This window comes from Oryzias latipes, chromosome 16 (genome assembly GCF_053564925.1).
Source record: "Oryzias latipes strain Hd-rR chromosome 16, Olatipes_Hd-rR_3.1".
In the NCBI taxonomy this organism is placed as follows: Eukaryota; Metazoa; Chordata; class Actinopteri; order Beloniformes; family Adrianichthyidae; genus Oryzias; species Oryzias latipes.
The window spans coordinates 23672083-23700016 of record NC_136252.1 but is presented as its reverse complement, the minus strand read 5'-3'; the positions used below and the strand labels follow the sequence as shown (position 1 = coordinate 23700016).

Sequence of the window (27934 nt, the reverse complement as noted above, 5' to 3'; positions counted from 1 at the left end):
CCAGAAGTTCACATAAACAGCCCAACAACGAGAAAATCACTTTAACCCCCGAAATGAAGTGAAGCGTTAAGGGACTAAGCCATAGCCATTTCTCTTGTTTTTTTTCTTTTTTTTTACCAAACAAAACAGGCTAACTGCTTTGACTTTCAGTTTACAGCATGGCAGAAAAAAAAAAGAACAAAACTATTTTCAGAAAGCAAAGGTAAAGGAGAAAGCAACCGCAGACTGTGTTGTCATATAAATCTGACATAACTGCAGCCAAATCCTGAAGAAAAGATGGAGAATTCTTTACAGAAACAAAGTATTTTAGTAGTTAAAACACTACAGGTTCAACTCCTGATTCTGCCTCATGAAGCAATTCAGATAGAAAAGGCCCTTTCCACACCTGAAAAACAGTTCCAACTATAAATGATGTGAATTTCAAATTGAATTTAAAAAAAAGCTGGCATTCCAATCAGAGCAAATATCAGAATGAAGTGTTTTAATGGCTCTTCTTTTGTCATTTTGTATCTTCAGGGTCTCGTCCCAGCTGTGGTAATTAAAGGAAGCATTCAGTCAAGATTTCGTTTTTATATTTATAGTTCCGAGTGCCAGAATAGCTACTCCAGTGAATGACAACATACAAACTGTACATTTGATTTGCTTGATAGTTCTTCCTTGGCCTTTGGCATCTCAGCTGTGAGGTCACTTTCTGATGAAAACTCTGAAAACCAATAAGAACTCAGGAAACTGGGGACTTTGTGTGTTTGTCTGTCTCTGAAGAGTCATCATAAAACATCAAACCAAACCTACTTGAAGGATCAGGACAGACACTCAAAGATGAGGCACAGCACAGCACGTTTATGTCAGCTGGTATGTTGCAGGTTAATAAATCCAGTTGAATGATGACGACTTTTGCAAATATGCGGAAGAAAAGAATGATGAGTAGAGATTGTTGACAGGAATGAAGGTTTAAAGGAAAAAAGGGGGAAGAGAAATCGCACTGCAGTGAAGAGGTCTGAGGAGGAGGAATGGGCGGAGTCTGCTCATCTCTCACTCATACTTGTTTTCCCGAAGGACATTGAAAATGTTCGTAGTGAAGACAGGTGGGTTCTTATTCTTTTGTCTTCGATAGCCGCACCCCTCATCCTCATCGTCTCCATCCTCATCATCGTCTGCATCCCGGTCTCTCTCCTCCTCAGGCTCTGAGCTGGACTCTTCATCCTCATCCTCCTCCCTTTCTCCTGCTCCTTCCACCTTCGCCGCTCTTCCTTGGAGAGCAATAATCTCTTGCAAGTCGACATGATTTTCCCAATGCTCTGTAAATCACAAATAAATGCTCAAAGTTCACGTAAATCCACCCTCCCATGACTTTAAGCATCTTGTCAGCATTAAAGGTGAATGAACAGAAACCTGTCTTACCTTTCAGGCAGCTGTAGCCCGGTGGTCTGAGGCAGAGGCACAGCCTGCCATCAATTGCCAGCCTTAGAAGACTGTTTGCTGCGCGATAAACATCATTACGAGCGGCTTTTGCAGTCTTGTAACCTCTCCTCTCTGCCCAAGCTGAGGAGCACAAAAAACAGACTTTTCAAGGCGGAGTCAGGCACAGAATTGATTTATTTTTCGTTACTGAACCATTTTTTTATACTTTCATAATCCATAGCCTAAATTAAAAAATTGGGTCCTTTATGAACCTCTACCATATAAAAGTAATGTTTATGCTTCTAACAACCCTCTACAGCTTACTTATCAACATGAAGCTGTGGCCCTTTATCATTAATGCTGCTATGGATAAACTCAATAAAATTTGTTTCCCAGCAAATCCTTCATATTCCCACTTGACAGACACCTGAGGAGAATCCCACCCTCAAACGGTCTAACACTTTTAATGTTTCATTTCCTCCGCCGGAGTCATTCCTTACCCTCACATACGTCGAAGGCAGTCCATTTGGGCTCTTCGGCGCCCTGTTCTCGCTGCGGTTCATCTTGGAGACTGGGATGTTTGAGCTTCAGCACAGAGAGGAAAGGCGTCCTCTCACACAGATAACCCACTGAGGTGTAGGGGTCTTGCAGCTGAGACACTGGGTAAATGCCTGACAGAATCTGCGGGGCAAAAAAACAATAAAAACACAGCAGTGATGAATAAAAACAATGGCCTCTAGTATTAACTGACAAACATGTTTTAAACTGGAAAAAGACAAAATAAGACATAATCAACCCACTTTTATCCCATCAATAGTTTAGCAAAAGTAAACAAAAAAAGATAACTAAAGTGTCAGCTTGACATTCAGGGGCTCATTTTGAGGGGTTGGGAGTGTGGGGGTTGTACCTGTAACTCTTTATTGACCCGAGAAGGGAACACCAGTCCAGGACAGTCGCACAGTTTAACTGTTGGAGTGAGGTAGTATGTCTGGAAGTATTTGGTGTGGCCTGGAGTACGAGAAACACTCACCACCTTTCTTCCTACAAGGCTGTTTATTATAGACGATTTACCAACATTTGGAAAGCCTAGAAAAGCAAAAAATGATTGGATCACATAATGGAAAATGTGCAAAACAACTATAAATAGTCAATGAGCATCAATTAAGAAGCTTTCTCTTCCTTATTTTTTACAAAGAGGACCTATGCAAGATTTGTCATACAAACAAATTAACCAACCATGACAAGAAAAGCCAACAAGGGTCACTGTATTAACTATAAACGGAGAAAAGCCTAAATAAATAAAAACTACAAAGAAAAAAATGAAAATCCGGCATTTGCTTTATAATGTTTTTCTACAGAAACAAACGAAACAACCATAAATAAAAATAAAGCTGCCTCAGAAAACTATAGGGAAGTGTATCCTCTAATTAGCATCTTGTGTGTTTTCCACGGTGTTATCAGTCAGGCTGCCTGTTTAAAGGGTGACAATAGTCTTTGTGCTGTTTAGTAACATGGTGAACAATATTGACCACAGAAAAGAAACTCCTAGACAAACATGTTCAATTTAAAGCCACAAGCCCATCTCTGAACAGTTTGATGTTTCTGAGACTGCAGCTTCACTCAGATGTTGTGAGTGAGTGTGAGTGAGTGTTGATTGTAAAAACAACACTGAGTCAAGTGCATGCATCATTTTTGTCCTTGCTTGCTTCACAAGTTTGCTTTTAAAATGATTTTGTCAAGCAATATTCAAAAGCAAAGTCAATTTCAATTACAAATACTTTTATATAACTTTACTTGTGTTTTTTTTAGTAGTTTAGTTCCCTGTTTTGGGTTCAGTCATCAAAGAGATACCAATAAATGTGTTCCTATGTTTAGTCCACAAAGGTGTTACTAATGTTACCTATGCAGCCTAATGTGAGAACTCCATCTTTGTAAAGTTCATTAGATGAGCTGCTCATTTCCATAGCGCTATCACTTTGATGCTCCACAAGCACAGACTCTGCTTCTTCATCCGGATGCTCATCATCCAGTCGCTGGGCAACAGCATCTCTCTGAATCTTGTGCTCCCAGCTAGAAATATCGACTGAGGAGAAAAGAACAAAAAAGGTGAAAAACATTGAAGATATCAGAAAAAGTGTTTGTTGAGTTCTTAGTCAAGTGACTACATATAAACCTGAATTTAACACTTAATAGTGTGGAGACTGAAGCAGGAAGCAGTCAACTGGTAGAAACTCAGGGTGAAGATACTTTTAGCTGCTATGCAGCACCAAGAGGGAACCAGCTTTCTAATGAAATCACACTTTACTACGTTCTGTTTAACAGTTATATCTCTGTTTTCATACTTTTTTTTTAGCTTGGATAGATAGATCCCTGTTCTGACTGACAAAAGACAGGTAGTTTGTCTCCCACCTCTCCCTGATGTGATCTCCTGACAGGCTTTATAAATGTCTAATAGACCTCCAGCATCACTCCAGCCAGGCTTCCTCCCTGTCCTTTTCTTCTGGAGAACTGCAGAAAACAGAGAAGATAATGACTTTTAAAAAGAAGAATGACAAGGAGGTCTAAATCAGGGGTGGGCAAACTATCCGCTCCGGCCCGCTGAACAATACCAGAGATGCCTTTTGGTTTTCTTTCAATCTGGCCACGTGATCGAGACCCGCATAGAATGACATCTAAAACCACTTTTCTACAATCTGTGCCCTGATCTGAAGCCCCCTAATAATCTGTGTCAAATAGAACAGAAGACCGTCTTCCCTCTCTACATTGCATTTCATCTTTTGCGGTCTCACTGATTCTTTTAGTGTGATTATGCTACAACTTTTTTTTGTTCAAACAGCGCACCATGTTCTATGTCCTGATTGGCTGGAGACCTTGTCAATCAATCTCCTGCCGTGTCTTCTGTACAGATGCACGCAACACTTGTTACGATCAGATTGTTGTTTTCATTCTAAGATCCTGGATGATTTTGATATGAAGGTTTGAACTTTGAGGGACTGCTGTACTGATATATAATCCATATACATGCCCAGCTGCAGCAGGAGACAGAAGAATTTGACTTCACAGCTGTGAAGGACACAGCGCAGCTGCTCAGTTTTATTTGTCAAGTTTAGCACGTGTGAGATGTGTGAGGAGCTGCAGCCCTGCAAAGTCTGAGAGGACTATGACGGGAGAGGAAAGCCTATTTATTAGTTACATTTTAAATGTAGCCTATTAGTATTATTTTTCCTGACTTTTTCTTTGAAGATCACAAAAAGCTTTTTGGTTATTTTTTATTTCATAAACAGTGTTGTTTATTTTATTCAAAGGATTATAAATGAATGAATGTTTGAATGAATCAATGAATGGAGCTTTAGATCTCCTTCAGGGTACGAAAGGGCTTCACAAAAAAAGAAAGGCATGAGTAGCTTAAAATTAGACATATCAGAGAGTAACCTACAGCCGGGTGCCATTTGCTAAATTACCTATATCTACTTAATCTGGCCCGCCAAACTGGAATAAATTATATTTATAATCCTCATTAATGTTTTTTATTAATGTTTAATATTTAATTAGGAAGTCTCCCTATAGATGGTGCACTACAGATAAATTGACCTTTGTTTAAGTGCAGAGAGTTATTGTGCATCTATGGGGTATTGTGCTGTAAGATTTGCTGTTTTTAATTTTTCTGAGCTTTCAAACACCACATGAATGCAGCATTTCTCTAAGTTTGCGTTTTACACGAGGTACATCAAGTGCTGCAAATGGTTCTATAATAAGAACAAAAGCCAGTTTTTCAAACTCAAAAAAGGTTATGTTTTAACATATTTAAATATATTAATTTGAATCAAAACTAAAGCATTCTTTTATCCAGATTTCATGTTATTTACTTTTGTTTTAATAAAGTGGATTACGAAAACACATTCCACGCATCTACTCCTGTCTTGGCCCTTCTATCGAATTTTAGAACCCTTTGTTGCCAACGAGTCCTAAAGTTTGCCCACCCCTGATTTAGATACAGATAAAGGCAGGTTAATCTGAACTATCTGCATCCTTCAATTATCTAATACTTTACTGTCACCTCCCACTCTCTTCTCACCTGTGCTGTAGGGCTGTCCAGGGTGTGAGGTAAAGCACACTATATTCAAGTTTGGAAACTGGGAGGCCATGTAGTGTTTCCAGGCAATCACCAGTGGAGGAGGACACAGGTCAACCTTGTTCAACACCAGGATCACATGCTTCTGTAGGTCTTTTGTGAAGTAATGGTAAAGATCTGGAGGAAACTGCAGCACCTGGGTGGTTTAGAGAGCATACATTCTGTAAAACTGTCTTTTGGACAAAAACTTTAGATAGTCTTTATTTATAGTATTATATTAGCAACAGTAGGTGTGTTGAAGCTGAATAATGTAAATTCCCTATTAAAATTAAAGTATCATCAGCACTTGATAAAATAAAATAGTGGATGTAAGAATTACATTTTTCATTCAATGGAATAAGGTAAAACATGGATTTAAAGTTCAAAATGAGAAAAAATAAGATGGATCAAAGATCTACAAAAACAAGCAAAAAATATAAAATCACAAAACTCAATTTAAGTAAAAAAGACTGTGCTTTAAAAATGAGTCTCAATTCAAAGCTTTTATAGCCAAAACTTCAAAGCCAAAAACTTCATACTCTGACCTACCGGGTGTCTGATGTCAACAATAAGCAAGATGATGTCTGACATCTCCAAAACTCTCCACAGTTGTCTCCATGTCTAAAAAACAAAGCAAAAACAAATTTATATTGTTGGATAACATTCAGCTCAAACATTTAACAAATAAAAAAGAAACTACAAAGATGACCAATGCAAAAAAATTTAAAATGTAACAAAAAAAGATGAAAACACTGATTTAAAGAATAAATAAGAGATAAAGACATCAATATGAATTTGAATCTATATTTAAACAAAAAAGCCTTTTCTTTTACTTTAAGTAAGGCTTAAAATACTCAAGTCAATACTAATAAAATTACTAATATAGGCACTTAATGGTTATTGACTAATGAGATTATTCAAATAACAAAAAAACATAAAACCACATTGCTTCATTGATATTAAATACTAATATCAATACAAAATAGTTGATACACGTTTTACAGTCCACAAACAGTTGAGCCAATTAGTCATAATGAAAATTGCTTAATTGCTTTTCTGCATTAGCGGTCTTGCCTCACAGCAAGAAGGTTCACGTCCGGAAACAGAATCACCAACGGACCTTTCTGTGTGGAGTTTGCATGTTCTCCTAGTGTTTCCTTCGGCTTCTTCCCATCATGCAAAAGCATGCTTCATACGTTAATTGGTTACTCTTTATTGTCTAAGTGTGTTTGTGGCCCTTTGTCAGAGTGGTCGGGACAGGTCGCCCCCGTGACACCGAAAGGGACAGTAACGGGAATAAAGCCATGAGTTGTCACGCATCTAGGTGAGCTGGAGACACATCTGCGCTCAGGAACCATTTGGTAGTTTAACCTGCCAATCCAACCCAATGCTTGTCAAGCAGAGGATCAAGCATTGAGTCCCATTTTAAGAGTCTTTGGTATGACTCAGCCTGGTTTCGAACTCATGACCTTCCAGTCGCAGGGCGGACACTCTACCGCGCTGGTATTTAGAAGATGAATGAACTATTTTTTCATCTTACAAACAAATTACTACAAACAAAAACAAATTGTATTTTAATACACTTGATTGATAAGAAGTCAGAGACATTGATCAGTCAGTGAGATATTTTGAACACAAGTAACTCATTCACTAAAGACTGGACAGCACATAAAGGGGAGAACAGCTCCAAACAGAAGAGTAATATATCAAAATGGAACTGATGAAGAGAATCAAACATTAAAATATTTTGCTTTTTATTTTTTATATGATGTGTGTAGAAATTGCCTGTAGAGAGAGGACTGTAGCGTTTTTAAAGAAAAAATATAATTGCAGTAATAAGTTCAGTTGTCAATCTGAATCATTCTTTGCTTCAGCTTCTTCAGAATTTGTCAAAAAAAAAAGCAGCTCTTATCTGACTCTCAATAATTCTGACTATTTTACAGTCAATTTATCATTTTGAACCCAAAACCTATGATGGAGCACATTCAGACATAAAACAGACTACCAGCAGCCTGAAGGACTTTCATGGTACATCCAGCTAAAGTCATCTGAGCTGCAGGACTTTCCAGATGACCTTTTGCACAATAGATTTTGGTTTTTGATTGATTCATACTCTGAGCTAAATGAATACCAAAGGAAATCTCTATAAAGCATAAAATTTGATACTTCCCAAAAACAAAATTCAGCACCAACAGTGACAACTTTACCTCCAAATTGTGCTCGAAGTGGCTGAGAGTGCCAGGTGCATTTCTGGAGTGCATGTCATCCAGGTAATCTCTGTAAGACTTTTCTTCTTTCTTCAACAAGCTGTCTCGTGTCATGTTGTAGGTCCAAGATGGTCGTCGTGGAAACGAAAGACCTGGTAGTACATTGTGAAGTTTTAGCAAGTCAAACAGGAAACCCGATTTTTGTCCCATAATGCCCATTACAGTGCTAACATGAAGACTGACATTTATCTGATGGGTAGATTTCATTGATGTCAACTTCTAGTTCCTTATCACACACTGCCTGAAGAATCTTCTCTCTGGCCAGCTTCTTCCTTTTTTCCACCTCCTCTTTACTCTCCTTCTCAAAATGCAGTCGAAACCTAAAATATAGGAATGAAAAACAATTAAAGGTGATACTCACCATCTTATTACAAGATTTTTTTTCTTGTCTCCTACTTTTCTGTTAATTTTTGCTTCTCTAAATTAAGAATGCATTCAAATTAAGAATGCAAAAGTCTAAAGGTTCAACTTCTAAACTTAAAAACACATTGAAATTTTTTTTTGCATTCGTGTAAAACCAAATTTATGTCAAAAATTGCTGAAATATCCTCTTTCCTATTGCTCCTTTTGACCTGCTGCTCAAATCAGATTCAGGCAATCTCTGTATCATATCAAACTTTTATTTCAGACTCAGGTGGTCCATAGGAAGAAAAGAGAATAAAATAAAACATAAGATACAAATACAGTATTTATAATAAAAAGTAAAAAGATATAACTTAAAAAGAGTATAATCGCTGTATCCAGTGTTTCCTTAGGGCAGAAGTGTAGCGGCATGAGCTTCTTTTGGGATCAGTCAGAGACATGATAATTGAGTTCTTAGATTTGTCCAGGCGTTCCATGAGGCTGTAAGTTAGCTTACGCAGTAGAGCTTCACAGGTGGGGATGTGAGCGTCCACAAACAGCTGACTGGCTCTGTACCACCTGGGCACCTGTAGCAGAAGCCTAAAAGCATCATTATAGGCCACTAAGAATTTGTGGAATGTCCCACGTCCATAGTTCCACCAAAGAGGGGCCGTATACAGAGGAGTGCAGTAAGCTCTGAACAGCGAACACTTCACTTGAAGAGAACATGCACTGAATTTTCTCATCAGCATATTTGCCTGAGCATAGAGTTTACAGTACTGTCTCTGAATGTAGAACAAGCAGAATAGATTTCTCTATAACAACCTTTCAAGGTTCAGATTGCTGTTCATGAAAAACGGTAATACAGATTTTTCCATCCAGAGTGGAAACTTCTTTTTACAATCTTAACGTCCTGATATATTGTAGCATTAAAGCTTCAAAGCACACTCCAGCTCGCATCACAAAGGTGCTATTCTTTAGATTAAAATGATGTGACTGAGTGTCTGGCTTATGTACAGTTTCTTACTATTATTACAATGTTTTTTAATATATAATCTTTTGAGCTGTCCTTTGTTTTGGCATGGAATTCACACATAAGCAAGCCATAACTTTAATAATATGTAACTTATAAATGTTTGTAACTGTATTTTGGCATGTGTGAAGGGTTTCAGGGGTGACGTCTGCATGTCATTGCGCTCTGTAAAGGGCTGATGACTTGTTCAGAATGTTCACTTCCTTCCCCTTCTGATAGCTGGGATAAATTCCAGCAATCCTTTGACTCTACAATTGGATTAAGCAGCTACAGATGATGGATGCATGCATGTAATTGGTACTAAAAATGAAATAAAAACTGGCTCATACACAAATTGCACGTCAGCATGAACATTAGTAACTTACCTGTTTGGATCATATTTAACCTCTTGACTAACAGGTTGTTGATTTATTTTTCTAATGTCTGTCGTCTCACTATCTGATGTGTCTGATTGACGCTCTCCTCCTCGCTCCACGCTGGCATTGCGGCTGCTTGGGCCAGAACCCGTGTCACCTAAAGGACAAGGTTAGCACCATTTTTGAAAGGGAACAAACTTATTTTTACTTTTTTTTTTTAAATTGAAGCCATCTGAAAATATTACATCATAAAGTATTTATATTCAAAATGTTATGGTCAGTAAATAAATCATCCTATTAAGCCTTACTTTATATTTTTCTAAGGTTTCACTTATTTTAATCTTTCAATTTAAAAATTTACTTTATTTTTCTTTCTTTTGCAGCTGACTCTAAGCAACATTTCCCCCATAATTAAATTATGATGAAGCATAACGCATGAAATATACTTACTGAAAATATAATTTTTATTTAATGACATCTTAGTTATTTACGGTACACTTTCCTGCACTGACTGCCTTATACAGTTCGTCTATTTAGGAACACAACACATTTGTGCCGTTTGTGTTTCCACTGAAAACAAAAGACCAATCCTAACTATTGTATATAGTGTAAAAAATGAAGATGCATAAATAAAAAACCAAGAACAAAAACACATTATATCATAGACATATACTCCCGTTTATTTGGGTGTTTTTATATTTTTCTTTGGTGTGTTTGACATGTGAAATAACCAAAGAAGAAATAGAGGAGGAACTTGTAAAATAAGTGAAACGACATGCAAGAAAGAGAAGTTTTACATTTCAGGTGCCATGCCATGACTTATTAACTAAGCTCGGCTAAGATACTCGTCTAACGTATCTGTTAGTGTTAGTTTATGACAGCATACATGACATATTAAATCTTTTCAGGTTTTTTTAGCAGTCAGTCAGACCACTTAACCGGCGTTCATTGTTTTGGTAACAAAAAAGCAAACTTCAGATATTACATATACTCATCAAGTTCAACAATATGTCGCCGAATAACCACAACTATTCTTATAGCAGGGACAACACAATCATAGCGAAATGGGCATATGTAACTCAGTTATACAACATAAAATGTACTACGCACGTTCACTCACTGAACTTAGCCGTGAAGCTAGCGGCTAATGCCTGCATGCTAACGCTATTAGCAAATGTATGTTACCTCTCTTTCTCTCGCGCTTAACTTGGAGCTGTTTCTTCTTTTGTTTGTTGCTAAATGGCTTTTTCCGAGGCATTTTCGAAGAAAAATCTGGTCTTTTTAAATAAATACCCAAAGAAATATGTACTCTATTGACAACGACCACTTAGTACGGCTTTCTAATTGCCGTTATTTACATGAGTGAAGTTTCTCGACTCCTCCACATTTCAGTGACGCCACAACCAATGCGGACTGCGGAGAACTGTGGAAGAAACCATTCGCATCTACTCAAAACAAGACCTAAAGAAGCACGTTTTAGGAAACACAATGTATGTTGCAACCTATTGAAGTTAAATTGATAAAAAAAAAACATGTTAAGCTTTGTTTTTGCAACCAAATATTTGGTAACTAATAACCCCCCTTTTCTCTAAAATGGTACCGTCCACTTTTTCATAATTCTGCACATTCCAGCAGATAAAAAAACGCACAATACTATGAGGTGCATATAAATCCAGCAGCATACAAATTCACTTTTCCCAAATTTAAAATATATTTGACATGTCTTCAAAATAAACACAAAATACATGATCCACTAAGCTTAATTATATTCTCATTTGTAACTTTCAAAGAAGCGAGTTTCTTTTTTTCCAATTTACAGACAAGCTTAAAAATGTAAATGTTTAATGTAATATAGCCAGAAAAAAAATGCATGTGTAAATATGTCTGTAAAGTATTAAACATTGTTACTATGGAAGCATAAGAACAAGAGCACATTTGGAAAACAATTTTGGAAATACACAGACAGCAGTACAATGGACATGAACATGACGTTGGTCTTTACTCTCTTGGAGTAATCATGTGAAAGTTCACAAACAAACCAAAATTCACCCAGTTGGTTTCCAAAATCTTGTACACAAGTACTATAAAAACTAAATTTTTATTATTTGATATTCGACTTTTGCTTTGTTCCCTGAAAAGGAAATCAAATCAATATCCCTTTTAAGGTTAAAAACATTAGAAGCATGAGTATCGCAGTGGTATTAACACTGATGTAAAAACTTAATCTCTATCAGAAACCATAAGAATTTCCTCAACAGTTTTGAATTTCATGAGCAAAAATATGAAAAGCTACAGTGAAAAGGTTTATAGTACTGAAAAATAAAAGGGCAGTAAAAATGTCAAAGAAGCGGTGTCTTTCAGACACTTTCCTGGGTTAAAACCATCACTGTGATGGACTGAAATATACTTTATTACAGCCTTAACATGCAGTTTGCGTTTAGACAGGATAGCTAAGTGAGAATAACAAATCCAACATAGCAAAAGGAAAAACTTACGGGTTTCAGCATAATATAACAGCATGATTTGTCCAGTCTGCCTTACATCATTCGGCCAGGCAACAGTTGTAAAGTTTCAGTATTAGTATTGCTTTAACTTTTCAACTTTCCAGCCTCTATTGTTCTTAAAAAAACTCCTATTTCTAGAAAGGTTTTAAGAGTTGAGATGCTCCACTTGAATGGTGGATGCTGACACAGTGAGACAGAGGTCTTTGTGGGAAGTGATGTCCGCCACACTGACTGGTTTGTACTGGATGTCACTGGCAGACACCGTCTTATACTGATTCAGGTCAAATGGACAGGTGAGTTCTGTCTGGGCGTAGCCACTTTGGTTCTGGGCCTGCTGGCCTTCCCCTGCTGCTCTGCTCACAGCTCCTCCTGGTTGTCTGGGTCCTCCATCTGCACTCTCTACCTGGCTCTGAGTTCCTGTCTGGCCATGGCTTTGCCTTTGGTTCTGTTGAGCCGACTGTTGTGCCACGGCTACTGGTGCGGTCAACTGGTCGGGGTTGTGTTTTTCCATGTGTTTCTCCATGTGTTTCACCAGATACGTCTCCTGGGATGAGGGGAGGATAGGTAGAGGGGAAACAGTGGACATGTGACTACACGGTGTAAAGCAGCTGCCAGCCGTCTGATGCCAGTGAGGCGTTTCATAGTGTTTCATGTAGAAATTCTCTTCAGAAATGGACATTTGTCTTACTGAGGTATACGAGCGGTGGCAGAGACCACATGAGTAGATCCTGGCGTGTTTGACAGTGTGTGTGGTCATGTGTGCTTCCAGGCTTCCCGCATCTACGTAACCCTTATTGCAGTGCATGCACTTGTAGGGCTTGTCTTTGTTGTGTTGGCGCCGGTGGGACTGAGAAATAACATTACAGGAATTAAAGAAAAAAAGCATAAAAAAGTCACAGTACATAGTTGAGCTGTCTATACAATTAATATTGTTAAGCAGAGAAGAAAATCCTGGTATACCTGTAAATTGGAGAGCTGGGTGAAGGATTTTTCACAGCCTGGGTGGGTGCATTTGTATGGTCTATCTCCAGTGTGAATTCTGAACAAACACAAACATCAAGTACAGCCACTTCTGTGGTAGTAAAAAAATAAAAATAAATGATCACACACCTGCTGTGCTGCTGAAGATGACTGAGCTGTCTGAAGGACTTTTGGCAGTACGAACAGGTGTAGGGTTTGACTCCAGTGTGGATCCGGATATGCTGCGCCAGGTAGCTAGAGTTTGCAAATGACTTAGTGCAGTGGGGACACTTGTGAGGCTTTGACTCTGTGTGGTTCCTAATGAGGACAGACAAGAGGACAACAGAAAACAAGACACTGTAAACACGAGCGGATAAACATCCCCCTAAAACAGTCCATATAAATGTATAGAGAAAAAAGCTAGTTTATCACATTGTGTAGTATTGCTACTTGTGAATTCTTAAACATGTGGTTGGATTAAAAGAAAAAGGCGAATGCTTAGAATGTTCTTCTAACACTAAGGAAGGTCAAATGTAAAACGTCCTGTAAAATGACAAGGGCAACAAAGATAAAAGAAAGGTGAACTGAGGAAAAATGGAGCTGCATTAGTAGGCATAGCAGAGATAACCTGCACATCAGCAAAAATGAAGCTGAACAATGCGTTTGTTTGTACAAGACAGGTATGCAGCCGCAGAAGTTAAAAACAGACAACATTTAAACAGCATCCAATTTATGCTATGGTAGAGAAGCACATAGAACTGTGACACATGTATGAGGTATTTACCACAATAAAGGCATTTGATTAAGATGAATCTGCAAAATGACACCATTATCTTAAATAATTATCTTTGGGTTGTAACACAGTATAATGATAATAGAAGGAAAAAAAGCTCTAATTAGTTTTTTGCATTAATTCAGACAACATGAAATGGTTTAAAGGCCTTAAATGGATTATGAAATGAAAATACACAAAATTTCTCAGTTGCTTGTTGGATCAGATGCTGATGCAACACAGTGGTAAACATAATTTCTACACTAAAAATGATTAAGAATGAGCCCACATTTAAAAATCAGGAAAACAGTGCGATTTAAAAAAAAAACCAAGTATTTGTTTCAGTTTTCCTTGGGAAAATCATTTTGATCTCTTGTGTCACAGTAAAGGAGATATGGGCTCTTTTTCAAATAAATGATCAAATTCTAGACATTTTACTGGAAAAAAAAAAGACATCTAACCTGAAAGAATCCAAAAACAACAAAACTACACAAACACACAAAAGACTGGCAGGAAAACCAACAGTTACATCTCAATTCAAATGAAACGTGAGCATAAGCATTGTCCTTTAGGCATAAGAGCAGTAACACAATGAGTTATTATGTTTAGAGCAACAATGACATGGGGTTGACATGGTAAGTACGTTGTAAATATAAATGTATGTTTAAGTTGATGAAGTATAAGATAGGAAATACGTAAGCGCATGCAGTGCAGAAAAATGCAGTTCAAACAGCACACATGGAAGCATGAAGTGTGCACAAACACAAAAGTAAAAGAAATCCTATTAAATTAATATACAGCAAATCTTACATTTTCATGCAAATTTTAGTTCACGTCAAAAGTCTAATCTAATTTCAGCTTTTTGAAAAGGTCAATGGATGGAGCTGAGAGAATGTAAAATGTGTTTGCGCATTACTCCACTGACTTTCATCGCACAAGGAGAAAGGAAGGAGTAAGGGCTTCTACAGGTGAGGTGCAGCCTGGCAGGTAAAGGCAACAGGAAGTGTAGTTTGGGGCTGGTAGTGAAAGGAAGAACGGGGAGGGGTCAGTAAGTACCGTGTGTGCTGCTGTAAGTGACTGAGCTGCCTGAAAGATTTCTGGCAGTAGGAGCAGGTGTAGGGCTTGGCCCCGCTATGGATGCGGATGTGCTGGGCCAGGTAGCTGGAGTTGGCGAATGACTTGGCGCAGTGAGGACACTTGTGAGGTTTGGCCTCTGTGTGCGACTTGGAGTGGATCTGCATGTCAGACTTATTGAAGAAGGTCGCCGCACACATCCGGCACCTACAAGCGGAGAGACACAGAAATGGGAGGGCGGGATGGAAGAACCAGTATGGGGAAAAGGACACAGAAGAAGAGAAGATGGGATAGAGGACGTTTTAGGGACAAGGGGATCAAGAGAGAAGACCAAACCCATTTGATGAGAGAGAAAAATTAGTTATAGGAGGGGAAATAATGAATAGAAAAAGATATGGGATAGATGAGGTGTTGGGCACACCCAGAGAACACAGAAAGACACACGTAAGGCCAGAGTTTAGTGAAAACCAAAAGGAAAGGTTCACAGATATACTAGAAAGTGGAAGAGCATGCAATATAAAAACAAAGGGACTGGAGGGCCGGTTCATGTGCAGTGTGTGCAGAAGCAGAAAGTGTCTATGAGACACTGATGTATTTGTTTGCTCAGTTCAGGTAAAAGAAACAAATAACTGTCTGCTCTAAAGCAGGCGTGTCCAACCAAAACATGCAGAGAGGAGTGTTCAGGACAGAGTCACTGTGTTTGTCACAAGGTCATCTTTAAAAGCTAAGCATTGATGGTAGTTTCAAAAGGGCACAGAAGTAATTGCATTCCACAGGCAGAGCTAGAATGCAGATCAGGTGATCTCTTTGGCGCCATACCTGTATGTCTTAGTGCCATCTTTGGGCCCATGTTCCTCCTCTTCATTAGAAAGTTCATACGGGTCCCCAGTGTGATGCTGCAGAGATGTAACCTATTAAAAGTAAAAGCTACTTCAAAAACCAATTTACTTGGGCTGAAAACTTTAATTTTCCATCTGTCTTACCTGGCCACCAGACGTCAGGTGTGCCAATATTAGCGTGTCATTTCCCGGTACGCGAGGGACTGTTGTCTTCTTCTTTCTTCCCCTTTTGGAGGGGGCTGGCATCACAACCACATGGGACGCCCCCTCGCCTTCTTTTTTGTCTACAACAAGATGAAAAACTGCTGGTCACGAGAAAAGCAGACTTTTGAAGAGGTCAGCTGCTGCTATTTTTATGCAGGAGCACAAGGCATGTTACCTAATCAGACGCTCTTTAAAAGAGCATGCTGCAACTCATTTAATCATTTTTAAAGTTACTCTCAATTTTTTTTTTAGGTACTTCAAATCCGGCACATGTGTTTTATTTCCTTCTTTTCTGCTCCACCTCCTTAAACACAAACCACGTGATTATGACTTTACATTTAAATCTCCTACAGACATGAAAACAAATTGTTACAGCTTTAAATTTGAGATCCTTCAGCCAAAGGGGAAAATCAGTCTACAAACATGAAAATGGGTGCATTTATATTTATTAACTCACTGTCTGTACAGTGCGAGTTATAAAAAAATAAAAGTCTGCTTGATTTAAAAAAAGAAAAAAAAAACTCATAAAGAGAGATCCACAGCATGGTATGCATGTTTTACCTGGTGAATGAAGGGCTGAAACTATCATGGTTGCTGCTGGGTGACCAGAGACAAACGACTGGGAGGACGTGGGAGAGACCAGCGTTCCCTGAGGCGTTGTGATGACCAGACCAGCTGCACGAGGAGATACAGAGATGAGAACGCTTTTCATCTGACCAGAAAGAATAAAGTCTCCTGATTACATCCCAAGCTCTTATCAACAGATGCATATTTTAATTTTTCTGCTGGGTTTAAACTGATTGAACAACTTCATTTCAGCCCAACGGCTGTATTGTGAACTGAAAACCAGATGTTCATTCGGCCTCAAACTCTCCTGCAGGCCATAATTGCTCCCATGAACTAAATGATTTAACATTTTTCTGTTTATTAATGCGTCAGGGGTAAACTTCAGTGTTGTTCTGTTTGAAAACCCTGCACCAATTATCTCAGGCTAGACCCACATCAGTATTGACAAAACAGAGCACAGTATCCCCTGCAAGCAGAAGCAGAAGAGTACCTGCTGTCATGATGCCTGTGGAGGGAACCGGCAGCACTGTGATGTTCTGGGTGCTGTGGGGAGGGTTGAGGTGTCCTGCATTGCCAACCTGGCCCCCTCCATCTGTCTTGGGCCCAGGAGTGGGGATGGTGAGGAGAGCTGTCTGGTAGTGGGAAGAAGGAGGAGAGAACGGCGTATTCTTCTCCTGTTGCTCCTTCATCTTGTTGAGGAACATGGCATTCTCGATCTGACAGGAGACAGGAAGTGTTGTCATAGTGTTGAATTTTACATTATTTTCTGAAATGACTGCAAAGACTTTGAAGGACGGTGTGCTTCAACTCCTATTTGACTAATAATTTGCATTGAATAGAAAGTGAAATTAAGCCCATGCTCAAAGGAGCTCAGCTTATCCAGCACTACCTGGCCTTGCACAGTGGGGACGGGAGACCAGAAATAGGACGAATTAAAATGAGAGTCTTCCATCATTTCTGAAAAAGACACAAAAGACATCAAAGTATAAACCTTCCAGTCCTGGTGCCCAATCAGATTAAAGCACAATGCAGCTGAACTTGAAATGATCTAGAAGGTCAAACATTCACTGTCTTTACAATTTAAGGAAGATGGATTAAGATTATATGTTGGTAAAGGGAATTGAGATGGGTTAGAGTTGAAAAGGGCTGTGTGGTAAACCATGTTCTCCAAGAACTAAACTTATTTAAACCCTCCAGAGTCGTCAGGGTTCCCTCCATTGCTCTCTTCATCACTCCTCTAACTCAGAACCTAAGGTTCTAGTCTTTATCTTTGGGCTTCATCTATCATCTTAAAACCTCTCTAGATGATTTGCACAGATTGTAATGTATAATTTTTTAAATTAGGGTGTGTCGGTTTGACTATGTCATGCTTTCTCTCTTACATGCAAATGAAAACAGTTTTTTTTCCTTCTACAGCCATTTCAGTAAATTATTTGCTTGTTAAATTCAACCTAATTTCAATCAATGTTTATTTTATGGCAATATTATTTTACATTCATATACTACTTAATTTTGAGCTGTTTTCTTTAACTCTTTGGTTAAGCATATCTTATGAGTTTAGCTGTTTTTTAGAGCACCCAATACCAGAGTTGGATTAATTTTTAAAAAAGGTGAAATAATAAAAGTACATTTATTTTGCCTTTTATGGCTTTATCCTGCTGCTATGGCTGAATTAGGAATAATAAATAGGAAAACAACCTTAAACCAGGGTCGATAATATATTTTAACAAAAAAATAAACAATAAAATCAGCACATTAGTGCAAATAATTGCATTATTGGCTAATATAAAATTCTTCCCAATATACATCCACTTTGACTACTGCAGCTCTGAGGAGACATTTTCAAATCTCAGTAACAGACAATAAATTTATAGTTTTCAATTCTTGTAAAGCAGCATTCTTTTTTTGTATCTTAAGGTAAAAAAATAAAATTCTATAATAGGTGAGACATGCTGATAGGTCTTAAAATAAAAAAAACTTATAAATTACTGTTTGAATGTAATTTAGTGAATAAAAACTGGGAGATTTGCTTTGTTTTCTCATCTACTTGTGTTGCACACATATGTCCCTCCTAAATCACACAAGATTTCTTCTTAAATAACGATCTGATAAAGTATTAAAAATATAAGCCCACAGTAAAAAATATATATTTATATATAAGCATAACAATGGAAAACACTGCCTGTTGTAAACTGGAATATTGTAGGTAAAATACAATGTAAATCTGGAATTAATAATATTATTTGTTTTGTATTTGATGTCAAACATCAGATTTAAATGCTTCATATTATAGCCGCTGATGTAAATCAAAGTGGGATTCACATATAGACTCAGAGATACCAAAACATCTAGACCCAATAAGACAAAATTAATTTACAGGGAAGCTATAAACAATAATCAAACGATATCAAGCATATTCTACGTATCTTGTGTTGATATTAAGCCAAATCGCGAAAACATGACTCCATTTCGGTCCCTGTAAAATGAATGCTGGGGTAATTTAGGCCCGACGTGTTGTTGGCTACGGAACAGCTAGTAATGTGTCTGTGCTGCTCTCCTGGCTGGAAGGCAAAACAGGACAAGCAAAAAAAGAAAAAAAACCCAAAGGATTAAAAAAAATGAAGAGGAGGGAGGGAACTACAAAAAAAAAAAAAATGCTATGCTCACAGACTTCCGGCTATGGGGACGGGTGGCGGCAGCACAGACATGCATTTCTACAAAAAACACCAGCGACTGCATGGAGAGGTGGCGTTTACCGGTACCGTCGACTTCGACTTAATCCGCGGAGCTCCAATAGACCGAAACAAACTTAATTTGGGGTCCAAGTCAGTCAAAACTCCAGCAAATCAGCCAAGTTTCCCCCTCTTGTCTTACACTTTTTTTCTATTTTTTTTCCTCCGGTGAGCTAGCTACCTCGTCTGAGCTTCACTTCCTCCGGATAAGGTCGTCAGACAAAAGGAGTCCTTGTGGGATGTCGTCACTTCCGGTTCTTGATGGACAGTTTGCTTGAGACGGAATGTTACAGCAGTAAAGCCTTTTTTTTAAATTGTGAAACAGTAAAGACAGTTTTGTGTCACTTCAAATAAGACTCCTTTAACTTATCTTAATTATTAATTTAGCTGAAAGCTGCAGATAATAAACATTAGCCTGTGTGTAGCCTCTGCTTCTTTATATATGAAATATATGGTTTTCCTTTAAAGAAGCTTAATGTTTAATTATTTTTTCTAAAGTTTTAAAAACGTTTTTGAAAATAAATTGAATAAATACACTAAGAAAACTTCAAAATACTCTAGCTGTTTGAAGGAATATGTAATCATCAACCATGACAGAACCTAAAGTAAAGAGCATAAATAGACAAAAAACAATATCATACCAGAAAAAAGTTGTATAGATTAAATCAAAGTTATCTATTTAGAAAAGTTAAAAAAAAAATAAAAAATCACATTAGATCAATATAGGGCCATATACTGTATTTTATTATTATTTAACAACGAAATATTAATAGATACATTTATAGTCTATTTATTTTAAAATTATACATCATAACATCACAGAGGAGAAATTCACGCATTGTTGAAATTGGTTTCAGTACAACCCAAAGAAAGATAATAAATCAGTATTTTTGGAAGACGAAAGCCGTTCTTTCGTTTGTGTGCTGAAAGAATAGTTTCTTTTATTATTTGCTCCTGTTAATTCCAGACTGATCTCTTCATTGAGACCATTATTCAAGTTTGCAGTCAACAGTAAAAATATAGAAAGCTGTGCATCAATGAAAAGAATCACAGGCAGGTGATTTGGAGTCTTTTATAAAAAAAAAAACATTCTATGCAACCATTCTGAACTTTTCCTCGATCTCCTGCCTTTTGAATGTCTTGTTTTAAACTTTGCTAAGTCATCTAGAAGATTCCACACATTGGACTGTAATGATGGATTGATCATCTTTTGCTGCCATTACATGTGTGTTGTCCGAATAATCAACAGTGACCCTGCGACAGACTGGTGACATGTCCAGGGTGCCCCATGCCTTCGCCCACAAGTGGCTGGGATAGGCTCCAGCAGCCCCGTGACCCAGAAAGGGACTAAATGGAAGAAGATGAATGAATGAATAATCTACAGTGCCTTAATTCAAATTGTATTTTTGTGTTGATTTACTTTATTTTGAAACGATTTCATAATGGTATAGGCCAATTCGATGAACAGCAGATCGATGTGATTGGATTGTAGGAATCGATTCATCAATTAATCAGTACATCAACAGTTTCCAGCTCATGTACATTGAAGTCCTCTTGACTGTCATACCCAAAGTAGCCACACGGGGTCGCTGTAAGAACAGGTATGTAGTTTTCGTCTTGCTGTCAACATCCGGCGACACGTCTTAGCAGCACAGCCCTTATCCGGCGATGCATCTTCTCCTAATTTAATTCTGGCCGGTCTTTCTATGCGGCGCAGATGATGAAGTGAATGTGAGGGATCGCGAAGAGTCGAGCTTTGGTTTAGAAGTGAAGTTCGCCTGCAGCGCTCCAGATAACAGTAAAGCTTCAAATGGGGGAAGTGAGAAAGCTGCAGAAGAAACTGAGACAGATTGAAAATCTGGAAATAAAAATCAGTCTCACCCCAGAGGAAAGATTTAAGGTACAGGCAACACTTTATCTGCATTTTCCCTTTCTATTTCTCTTCACATATCTGTCAATGAGATTAGTGCAAATCCTAAATAGATTTCCCTCAGGTGAAAGGTCCTCTGACTGCTGGGGGAGCACAGATGATATACAGTATATATTAGCGTTTCACTGTCATTTTCTGGAATAAAATCCACACATAACCGACTTTTTAAACATTAAAAAAGTGCATCTGTGCTGACAACGTAGTGCTAGTTATATTCCCTAAAACGCTGGCATTACAAAGTGAATGCATAATAATAACAGAGCAATAAATAATTTGAGATTTTTTTGCATAATCTCTGCCAATCAGGCATTAAACAGACAGCATCTGTAGGGGGTGAGGGGCATTTTTTTAATGTTAAGACAGTCCTGATCTTTCACTGTGTCTCCCAAATGAGGAAAAGTGTTGACTTGGCTCTGTGTTTGAACCTGAGCCTTCATTAACCCAAAACACAGGAATTATGGAATTATGGATAGAAAATGTTCTATCACTTTTTAAATTATGATTTTCAGTCTGCTTGCAGACTGGATTTAATAAAAGCAAAAAACAAACGAGTTTCTGTAGATGTTATAAGATGAGAGTAGCTCAAACTAGTTACTAAATTACATTTGAGTTTGTTATATAAATAATCATTTAGCTCAATTTAAAAAAAGTTTTTCTCAATCAAGCAGTCTCTAAAATTGCGAAGGCCAGTAAGATTACTTTCCATCGTACTGCAGCCTCATTCCACTCAGTAAAAAACAGCTTAGTCCCTAAAAGGACTATTAATGATGAACAAAAAAAGGTAAATTGTTCCACTAAATACAAGTAAATAAATTGTAGCCTACTGGTAGAAGGTTTTGCATTAGCCCTCACTCCATACAAAATGCAGTGAAATAAACATTATTTTCAACACAATGTTTAAAAGAGTTAAAATAAAATGTGCCCTCAAAATACCAAAATTATAAGTTTTTATGCTGTTATTGCACTGATTTCAGGAGTAAAATCTCATGATTTGGAGCTGTAGCTTGTCTTTTAGTTTGCTCTGATTGCCACAAATATGTTCAATCAAAAAAAAAAAGTTAATTCACGGTAAAATTGTTATTCCAGTAAAAAAAATAGATTAAATGAAAAACAGGAGTATGATTTAGGTGTTAAAAAAGTTCTAACAGAAAAATCCAAAAAAAGAGAAATGAGTCATTTGTGATGGCTAAGAATAAATACATGACATAAACGAAAGAAAAAAAAAGTGAAAAAGAAAAAATGTAAAGATGAAAGAAGAGGACATTTTGAAAATTATGAATATTACCACAAAACTGCTGCAGTTACAACTTTAGTGTTCATTTTTTCACAGTTTAGAAGACATTTTTTATTAGATTCTCACTGCATTATTTAAATATGCCCAAACCTGATTAGATGGTTGCATGACACCATCACAACTGCTCAAAAAATCTAGAGTTTATTCCAGCAATAAACATAAAAAGTAATATAAACTCTATATACTTAGAGCTCCCTCAGCAGACATGCATGTGTCAATGCTTACAATAAGACAGCAGTGTGTTGCAGGTTCCTAGCTGCCCTCTAATAAGCCTCGACGGGTCTAATGTGTTGGTTTTACAAATAAACAACTTGTGGATTTGGCCGCTTGCGTTGCAACCATCCTCGTGTCTTTCCCTGTCAGATCTCCAGGAAGGCGGAGCTGCGTTCCAGATTGGCTGAGCTTCAGCTGCAGCTTTCTGGCCCTGAGCAAACTCCTGGGACTGGGGAAGACGGAAAAGAGAAGATGAAAAGACAAGTGTAAGGAAGTGAAAGAGAGGTACCAGGAGGGGGGGTGGCAGCATATTGGAAGAAGCAGGGTTTTTCAAGAGCAACAACATTCATTTTGAATTCTTTGATCTTTTTTTCTTTGACTCTTTAAAAACACTGGAGGTCAAACACCATAAAGCTTTTAGAAAACGGAAGATTTCTGTTGGTTTTTTTGTGTAAACATCTGTCAGTGATGCAATCCTCCTTATCTGAGCCCCTGGAGCAGCTGTAAGGATCAATGAACTCAACATGTGCAGATCTAAAAGGAAATGAAGCGTTAATATTCTGTCTAACACAGAGACTGAAGGCTAATTAAAAAAGCGTTGTTTCTTTTTAAACGGAGCCTGGAAATGGGCTGCAACTTTGAAAAAAAAAAAAAAAAGGAATGTAGTGCTCACTTTGCATTTTGATTATGGATTCCACTCCTGCTTTCTGCTCTGGCACAGCGTGGAGACCCCTGAGGTCATTCCATCACAAATGCCTCCAGCCTCCAAGATCCTGAAGGGAGAAAAGGAGTCCAAAGCTCCAGCAATGCCAGTGCAGCCTGCCAGCCAAAGGGGAGCAGGAGGAGACGCTGCAGAGACAGGCGGGGTGTCACATCAGAGAGGAGACGAGCCAGGAGGCTGTCCGGATCTTGACCCGGAGCATCCACCGCAACAGGAAGGTGGGCTAATGAAGAAACCAGGTTGGGATTGTCATTACATTTTATGGGCGCCTGTTAAAAGCGCAGAGCTTCGCTCTAATTTGTGATGACCATCTGAAATGAGATCGTATGAGTGTGCCTAGAGGAGTCCTAACAAGCTCATGCGACTGCCAGAATCAAAACTACCGCGCTGCGTTTGCATCCCTCAAGACGAGGGCAGCGGTTTGAAAACTCGGAGTTTACTTATACCCAGGCTTTGCTAATCCATACTACAGAATCACATATATTAACAAGGCAGATGAGTCAACACTACTAAATGCACATTTTTTGTCTTTTTTCTAACAGATGTCAAGTTTAAATCCCTCAAAGCATTTTGGGAGAAGGCGAGGTTTCGCCTGAGGCTGCTGGAGGGTCACAATGACATCGTTACCAGCGTGGTTGCTGTTGACAACCTGGTGGTTTCTGGAAGGTACAGCTGCGGATAATTTGCATAATGGAAGTGAAAAGTGACAATCTAACCCAATGTATCCCTTTAAGTCCTCCCTCTCTGATCCTTTTAAAATCATTCCCAGTGGTCTGTTAATTCAGATTATGCTGTTTTTAGCTCAAATCCTAAAACCTTTGGCGTTTTCTAGGACATAGTTTGCGCAGAGTGGCAGTAGTTAACTAGAAATTTGCCTTTGAGTTGTGGGCGGAGTACTGGCACTGTTCCCCTCCCTGTTGCTGAGAGCTCTCTGTTTCTCTGTCTCACTCTCCTGCTAGTTTACTGCGGCTAAGGACACACCAGACATGTGACATGCTGTGCATAAAGCACATGGTGTTCACACTGGATGACCAGGGAGGGGATTCTTCTTCTTTTTCTACCGTTTACTAGCTTATGTCCACCGCCTGCACTTGGAAGAGGCTTTGTGCCAAATGTTGTAGCGGATCTAGTGGTCTTTAGGTTGATGCATCAGAATGGAGCAGAGCTTGTGGCCCACCCTGCGTATTGTCTACGTCACCAATTCTCTTTTTTTCACATTGCATTTTTTCGTCTGCCCCTGATTCACAACGATTGGAAAAAAGAAAAACTATCGTAATTTTCTTTATGTATGTCCTCCAACAATGCATCAAGAACATGTGAAAAACAGGACTTTATCAGTGGGTGGTCCCTTCTTCCTTCTGCTGTCTGCCATGTTTTTGCCTTCCTGCCCTCACTCTGATCTCCTCAGTTACATCTCACAGTGCTAAACTATTATCCTCTGCTCTTTGTGCCCCCTGCGCCTCAACTCCCAACCACCCCAGTCGAGATACCACAGTGAAGGTGTGGCACGTTCCCACGGCAACACAGCAGAAGAACTTGGGGGGTCACACTGGCGGAGTCACCTGCCTGTCTGCGCCTCCCCCCGAGTACTGCAAGAGGCTGGGTGAGGACATAAATGCGCTGTGACTGTAGCTGAGTAATGCCTGTTTCCTGCGGCCGGGTAATTATAGGAGCGGTTCATCAGATCAGCCCCAGCGAGAGATTCTCGGCAGACACGTTCAGAGGGTTCAGCGTCTGTCTGAAGCCGGCAGCCTCTCGACGTTTGACTCTCCAGCTCTCCTCCTTACTCCCCCGCCTGCTTCCTCATCTCAAATCAAACTGTAGAAGTGCAAACTTCCTTCGCATTGATCGGCTTTCATTTTTATTCATCATTGATCCCTTTCAGGGTTTTTTTTTTAACTTTCCTCTTCTGTTTCTCATCAGCCAGGTTGCTGTCATTGTCTGACAATGAGAGGTTCATACTGAGTGGCTCTGCAGACTGCTGTGTGAGGATCTGGGCCCTGAGTATCGGTATGGTTACCATATAAAGATGTACAGGTGTCAGGACGCACACTTTAATGTATGTATGTTTGTGTGAGCCTACATGCTGTGAGTACCACTTCTCTTCCTCCTCCAGGTCAGTGTGTTAAATCAGTCTACACATTCAACGCTGTGGCTGCTCTCTGCTTTCTACCAGAGGGGGATGGCTACATCATCACTGGATCAGGTGTGTCTCTGCAATGACAGATGGCTTGGGACTTGGTGAACAAATTAACTGGAGCCTGAAGTTGTTGTATCACATCAGATTTATGTCTGCTGTCTGTTTTTTACCTGTTACACGCCACACTTCCTCTCGCTGTTTTTTGGGTTCACTTTGATGCTAACATCCTCGCCAAGTTGAACCCCGTGGCACCAGCTGCCAGGAGGTTAGGGCGGGTAGCAGTTTAAATCCACAGTCAGGCTCAGGCAGATCAACCAGAACCAGCAATGATCACCCTCACTTACTGAGCTCATAATCTCCTACTTTGTAGACGGCGGCAAAGTTCAAGCGTGGAGCTGGCACGACTTTCAAAACTGCCAGTCGGTCAACGCTCACCAGGAAGCAGTTACCTCCATCCAGGTGTGTGAGTCATCATCCATCCGAAAAACACACTCAGGCTGTATTTGTCTGCAATCAGAAAAGCTCAGAAAAACAATCATTTAAAGAGGTTTTTTGTAATTATAGAAAAGCATCTCCTTAAGTAATCAAACACTTCTACTGCTACACGTTTTTTTTATCATCCCCAGCTCTCTTTATTTACTGCTTTCAAATAGAAATCAAAGATATTTGTTTAGATGTAAGAAGCTGAACGTGTCTATACTGCGTATTTTGTGCAAAAGAAAGGCTTTTAATGAATAATAAACCAAGGAGCTGCAAATTCACTTCTTTTTTTCCATTTGCAATCATCATAAAATGCCTAAAGCATGAAAATGTAGCACATTGCTGTCATCTCTTTGTGTCATTTATCATGCGAGGCACACAATCCATTTATAACTGAAAGCGGCACAGAAACATCTTTAAATTATTTGTTCACTTGTTTTTTTTATTTGCTGAAACATGGATTCACGTTCTTTTCTGTGCACACACACACACACACATTAAGTGGGTAAGGACTCAGATTACCATGACAACAGTGTCTCTAATGCCCTCCACAGTCTCAGGGTCCGCTGGTGTTCAGCGGCTCAGCTGAGGGAGGCATCTCTGTGTGGGAAAACAGGTGTTCGGATCGAGACCCTCTGAGGCTCCTGCACCACTGGAGCGGCCAGGTGACAGGCTTCAGCGGGGGGGCGGGGGAGCGTCTGACCCTCAGCCCGCGGGGAGACAGGGTGTTCTTGGCTTATGGTCGAGCCTGGCTCAAGATCCTACACTGGAGGACAGGTGAGCTCTGGAGCGGGCGGTGCCGAAATAAGCGAATCTGCATAATCCTTCCACCTAACATCTGTCCAATTATCACAGGAATGATATCCAGGTTGACCAATCACAGCAGCATCACCGGCGTAACAGATTGTGTTCACCAGACAGGAGGCCTCTTAATTGGCTCCAGCTACGACCTGGCGAACGGAGAGAGTGGGCTTAATTGTGAGTCGTGGTGTGAATCAAGTGCAACCAGGAGTTAGTCTCTCATCTCAGAGTGTCAAAATGCAGAGAGGGCTTAAAAGACTAAATGGAAAGCACTTTGAGTTCCTCCACTGACTTCCAAACCTGTAATTGCTTCTCTGCTCTCTCCAGTGTTCTCGCTGCCTCAGTGTCGGTACCTGGCCTCCCTGACCTGGTCAAACGCTCCCAGAATCCTTTGCTTTGCAGCGTGGACCACTGGGAGTGGAGACCATCGTTGGGTCACTGGAGGTCAAGACCTCATCGTTTGGGAGCAGCTCCCCAGTTCTGGAAAGCAGAGGTGGCGTTACAACTCAATATCCCAGAGTCTAAAAGTTTGAATCTATCTCTGGATCCTTATTCAGTTCCCTCAGCTTCGTTTCATTCTGCGGTATAAATGGATTCTGACTGTGTATTTGCTGATAAATGTTTAATCAGAGCTTTTATTGCAGGAGTGACATCACAGTAAAGAGGGACAGCCGAATAGACTCCTGCTTTTTTGAGTCCGAAGCGGACACCGAAGAGGAGGAAGAGGAGACTGACGGTACAGCCACACGCTGTGTAACACTTTTCTGACACACACTCCTAATGAGCAACCACGGAGCTGCTAAAACGAACACTGAACCACGCAAACGCTTAAGGAACTCTTGTCAAATTTAGATTTCGATGACGACGGAGGGGAGGACGGGCGGCCCGACGGGGTCCAAGGTGAAAGCTCGTGGCTGCGCTGCACTCTCCAGTGAGCGGTGCTGAGGACGCCGCCGCCTGCAGCTGTGAAGAGGACAGGAGAGGGGGGGCGGCAAAGAAGTGAAGAGGCAGACTGTTAGATGAAGAGTGTGTGTACGTGTGCACGAGAGACAGATTGTTTTCTATGTAAATATTTTCACACACAATAAAGCTGTCATCTCACCTTTAAATTTGCATTTCTCGTCATTTTTCCCCCCCTCCCCCTGTGACCCTGTATCTTCCTGACACGTCGGTTCAACACCCCTCTCTGCCGG

At 39.5% G+C, this 27934-nt stretch overlaps 3 protein-coding genes across 13 annotated transcripts; 1 reads left to right on the top strand and 2 right to left on the bottom strand.

The window, feature by feature from the left end:
* Window positions 1-561: 561 nt before the first annotated feature.
* On the bottom strand, window positions 562-10918 carry gnl1 (guanine nucleotide binding protein-like 1). Its single transcript, XM_004077992.5, has 12 exons — window positions 10696-10918; window positions 9520-9667; window positions 7963-8099; window positions 7720-7871; window positions 6062-6133; window positions 5477-5669; window positions 3811-3909; window positions 3302-3484; window positions 2309-2487; window positions 1902-2082; window positions 1402-1542; window positions 562-1298 (listed from the first exon to the last, which is right to left on the bottom strand). The coding sequence occupies exons 1-12, from the start codon at window positions 10766-10768 to the stop codon at window positions 1033-1035; spliced, it is 1824 nt and encodes a 607-aa protein (XP_004078040.1). The 5' UTR covers window positions 10769-10918; the 3' UTR covers window positions 562-1032.
* Window positions 10919-11197: 279 nt separating this feature from the next.
* Window positions 11198-19426, bottom strand: znf384b (zinc finger protein 384 b). 10 transcript variants are annotated; one of them, XM_020710604.3, is made up of 11 exons: window positions 19344-19426; window positions 17320-17387; window positions 16921-17146; window positions 16425-16538; window positions 15804-15943; window positions 15640-15731; window positions 14803-15027; window positions 13125-13292; window positions 12975-13053; window positions 12703-12861; window positions 11198-12558 (listed from the first exon to the last, which is right to left on the bottom strand). In XM_020710604.3, exons 2-11 carry the CDS (start codon window positions 17383-17385, stop codon window positions 12160-12162), a joined length of 1668 nt encoding a protein of 555 aa, XP_020566263.1. In that variant the 5' UTR covers window positions 17386-17387; window positions 19344-19426; the 3' UTR covers window positions 11198-12159. The 10 variants fall into 10 exon arrangements, with proteins under 10 accessions (XP_020566263.1, XP_011483773.1, XP_078789656.1 ...); XM_011485471.4 differs by lacking the exon at window positions 19344-19426 and adding an exon at window positions 19187-19326; XM_078933530.1 differs by lacking the exon at window positions 19344-19426 and adding an exon at window positions 19187-19326 and having other exon boundaries at window positions 15640-15716.
* A 21-nt stretch (window positions 19427-19447) lies between these two features.
* Window positions 19448-27850, top strand: si:ch211-154o6.3 (uncharacterized). Of its 2 annotated transcripts, none has more exons than XM_004077994.5 (13): window positions 19448-21062; window positions 22750-22865; window positions 23321-23538; window positions 23863-23986; window positions 24802-24923; window positions 25244-25330; window positions 25437-25526; window positions 25831-25919; window positions 26495-26717; window positions 26796-26918; window positions 27069-27234; window positions 27386-27477; window positions 27594-27850. In XM_004077994.5, the coding sequence occupies exons 1-13, from the start codon at window positions 20973-20975 to the stop codon at window positions 27674-27676; spliced, it is 1623 nt and encodes a 540-aa protein (XP_004078042.1). In that variant the 5' UTR covers window positions 19448-20972; the 3' UTR covers window positions 27677-27850. The 2 variants fall into 2 exon arrangements, with proteins under 2 accessions (XP_004078042.1, XP_020566268.1); XM_020710609.2 differs by having other exon boundaries at window positions 20798-21062; window positions 22750-22884.
* Window positions 27851-27934: the final 84 nt, after the last annotated feature.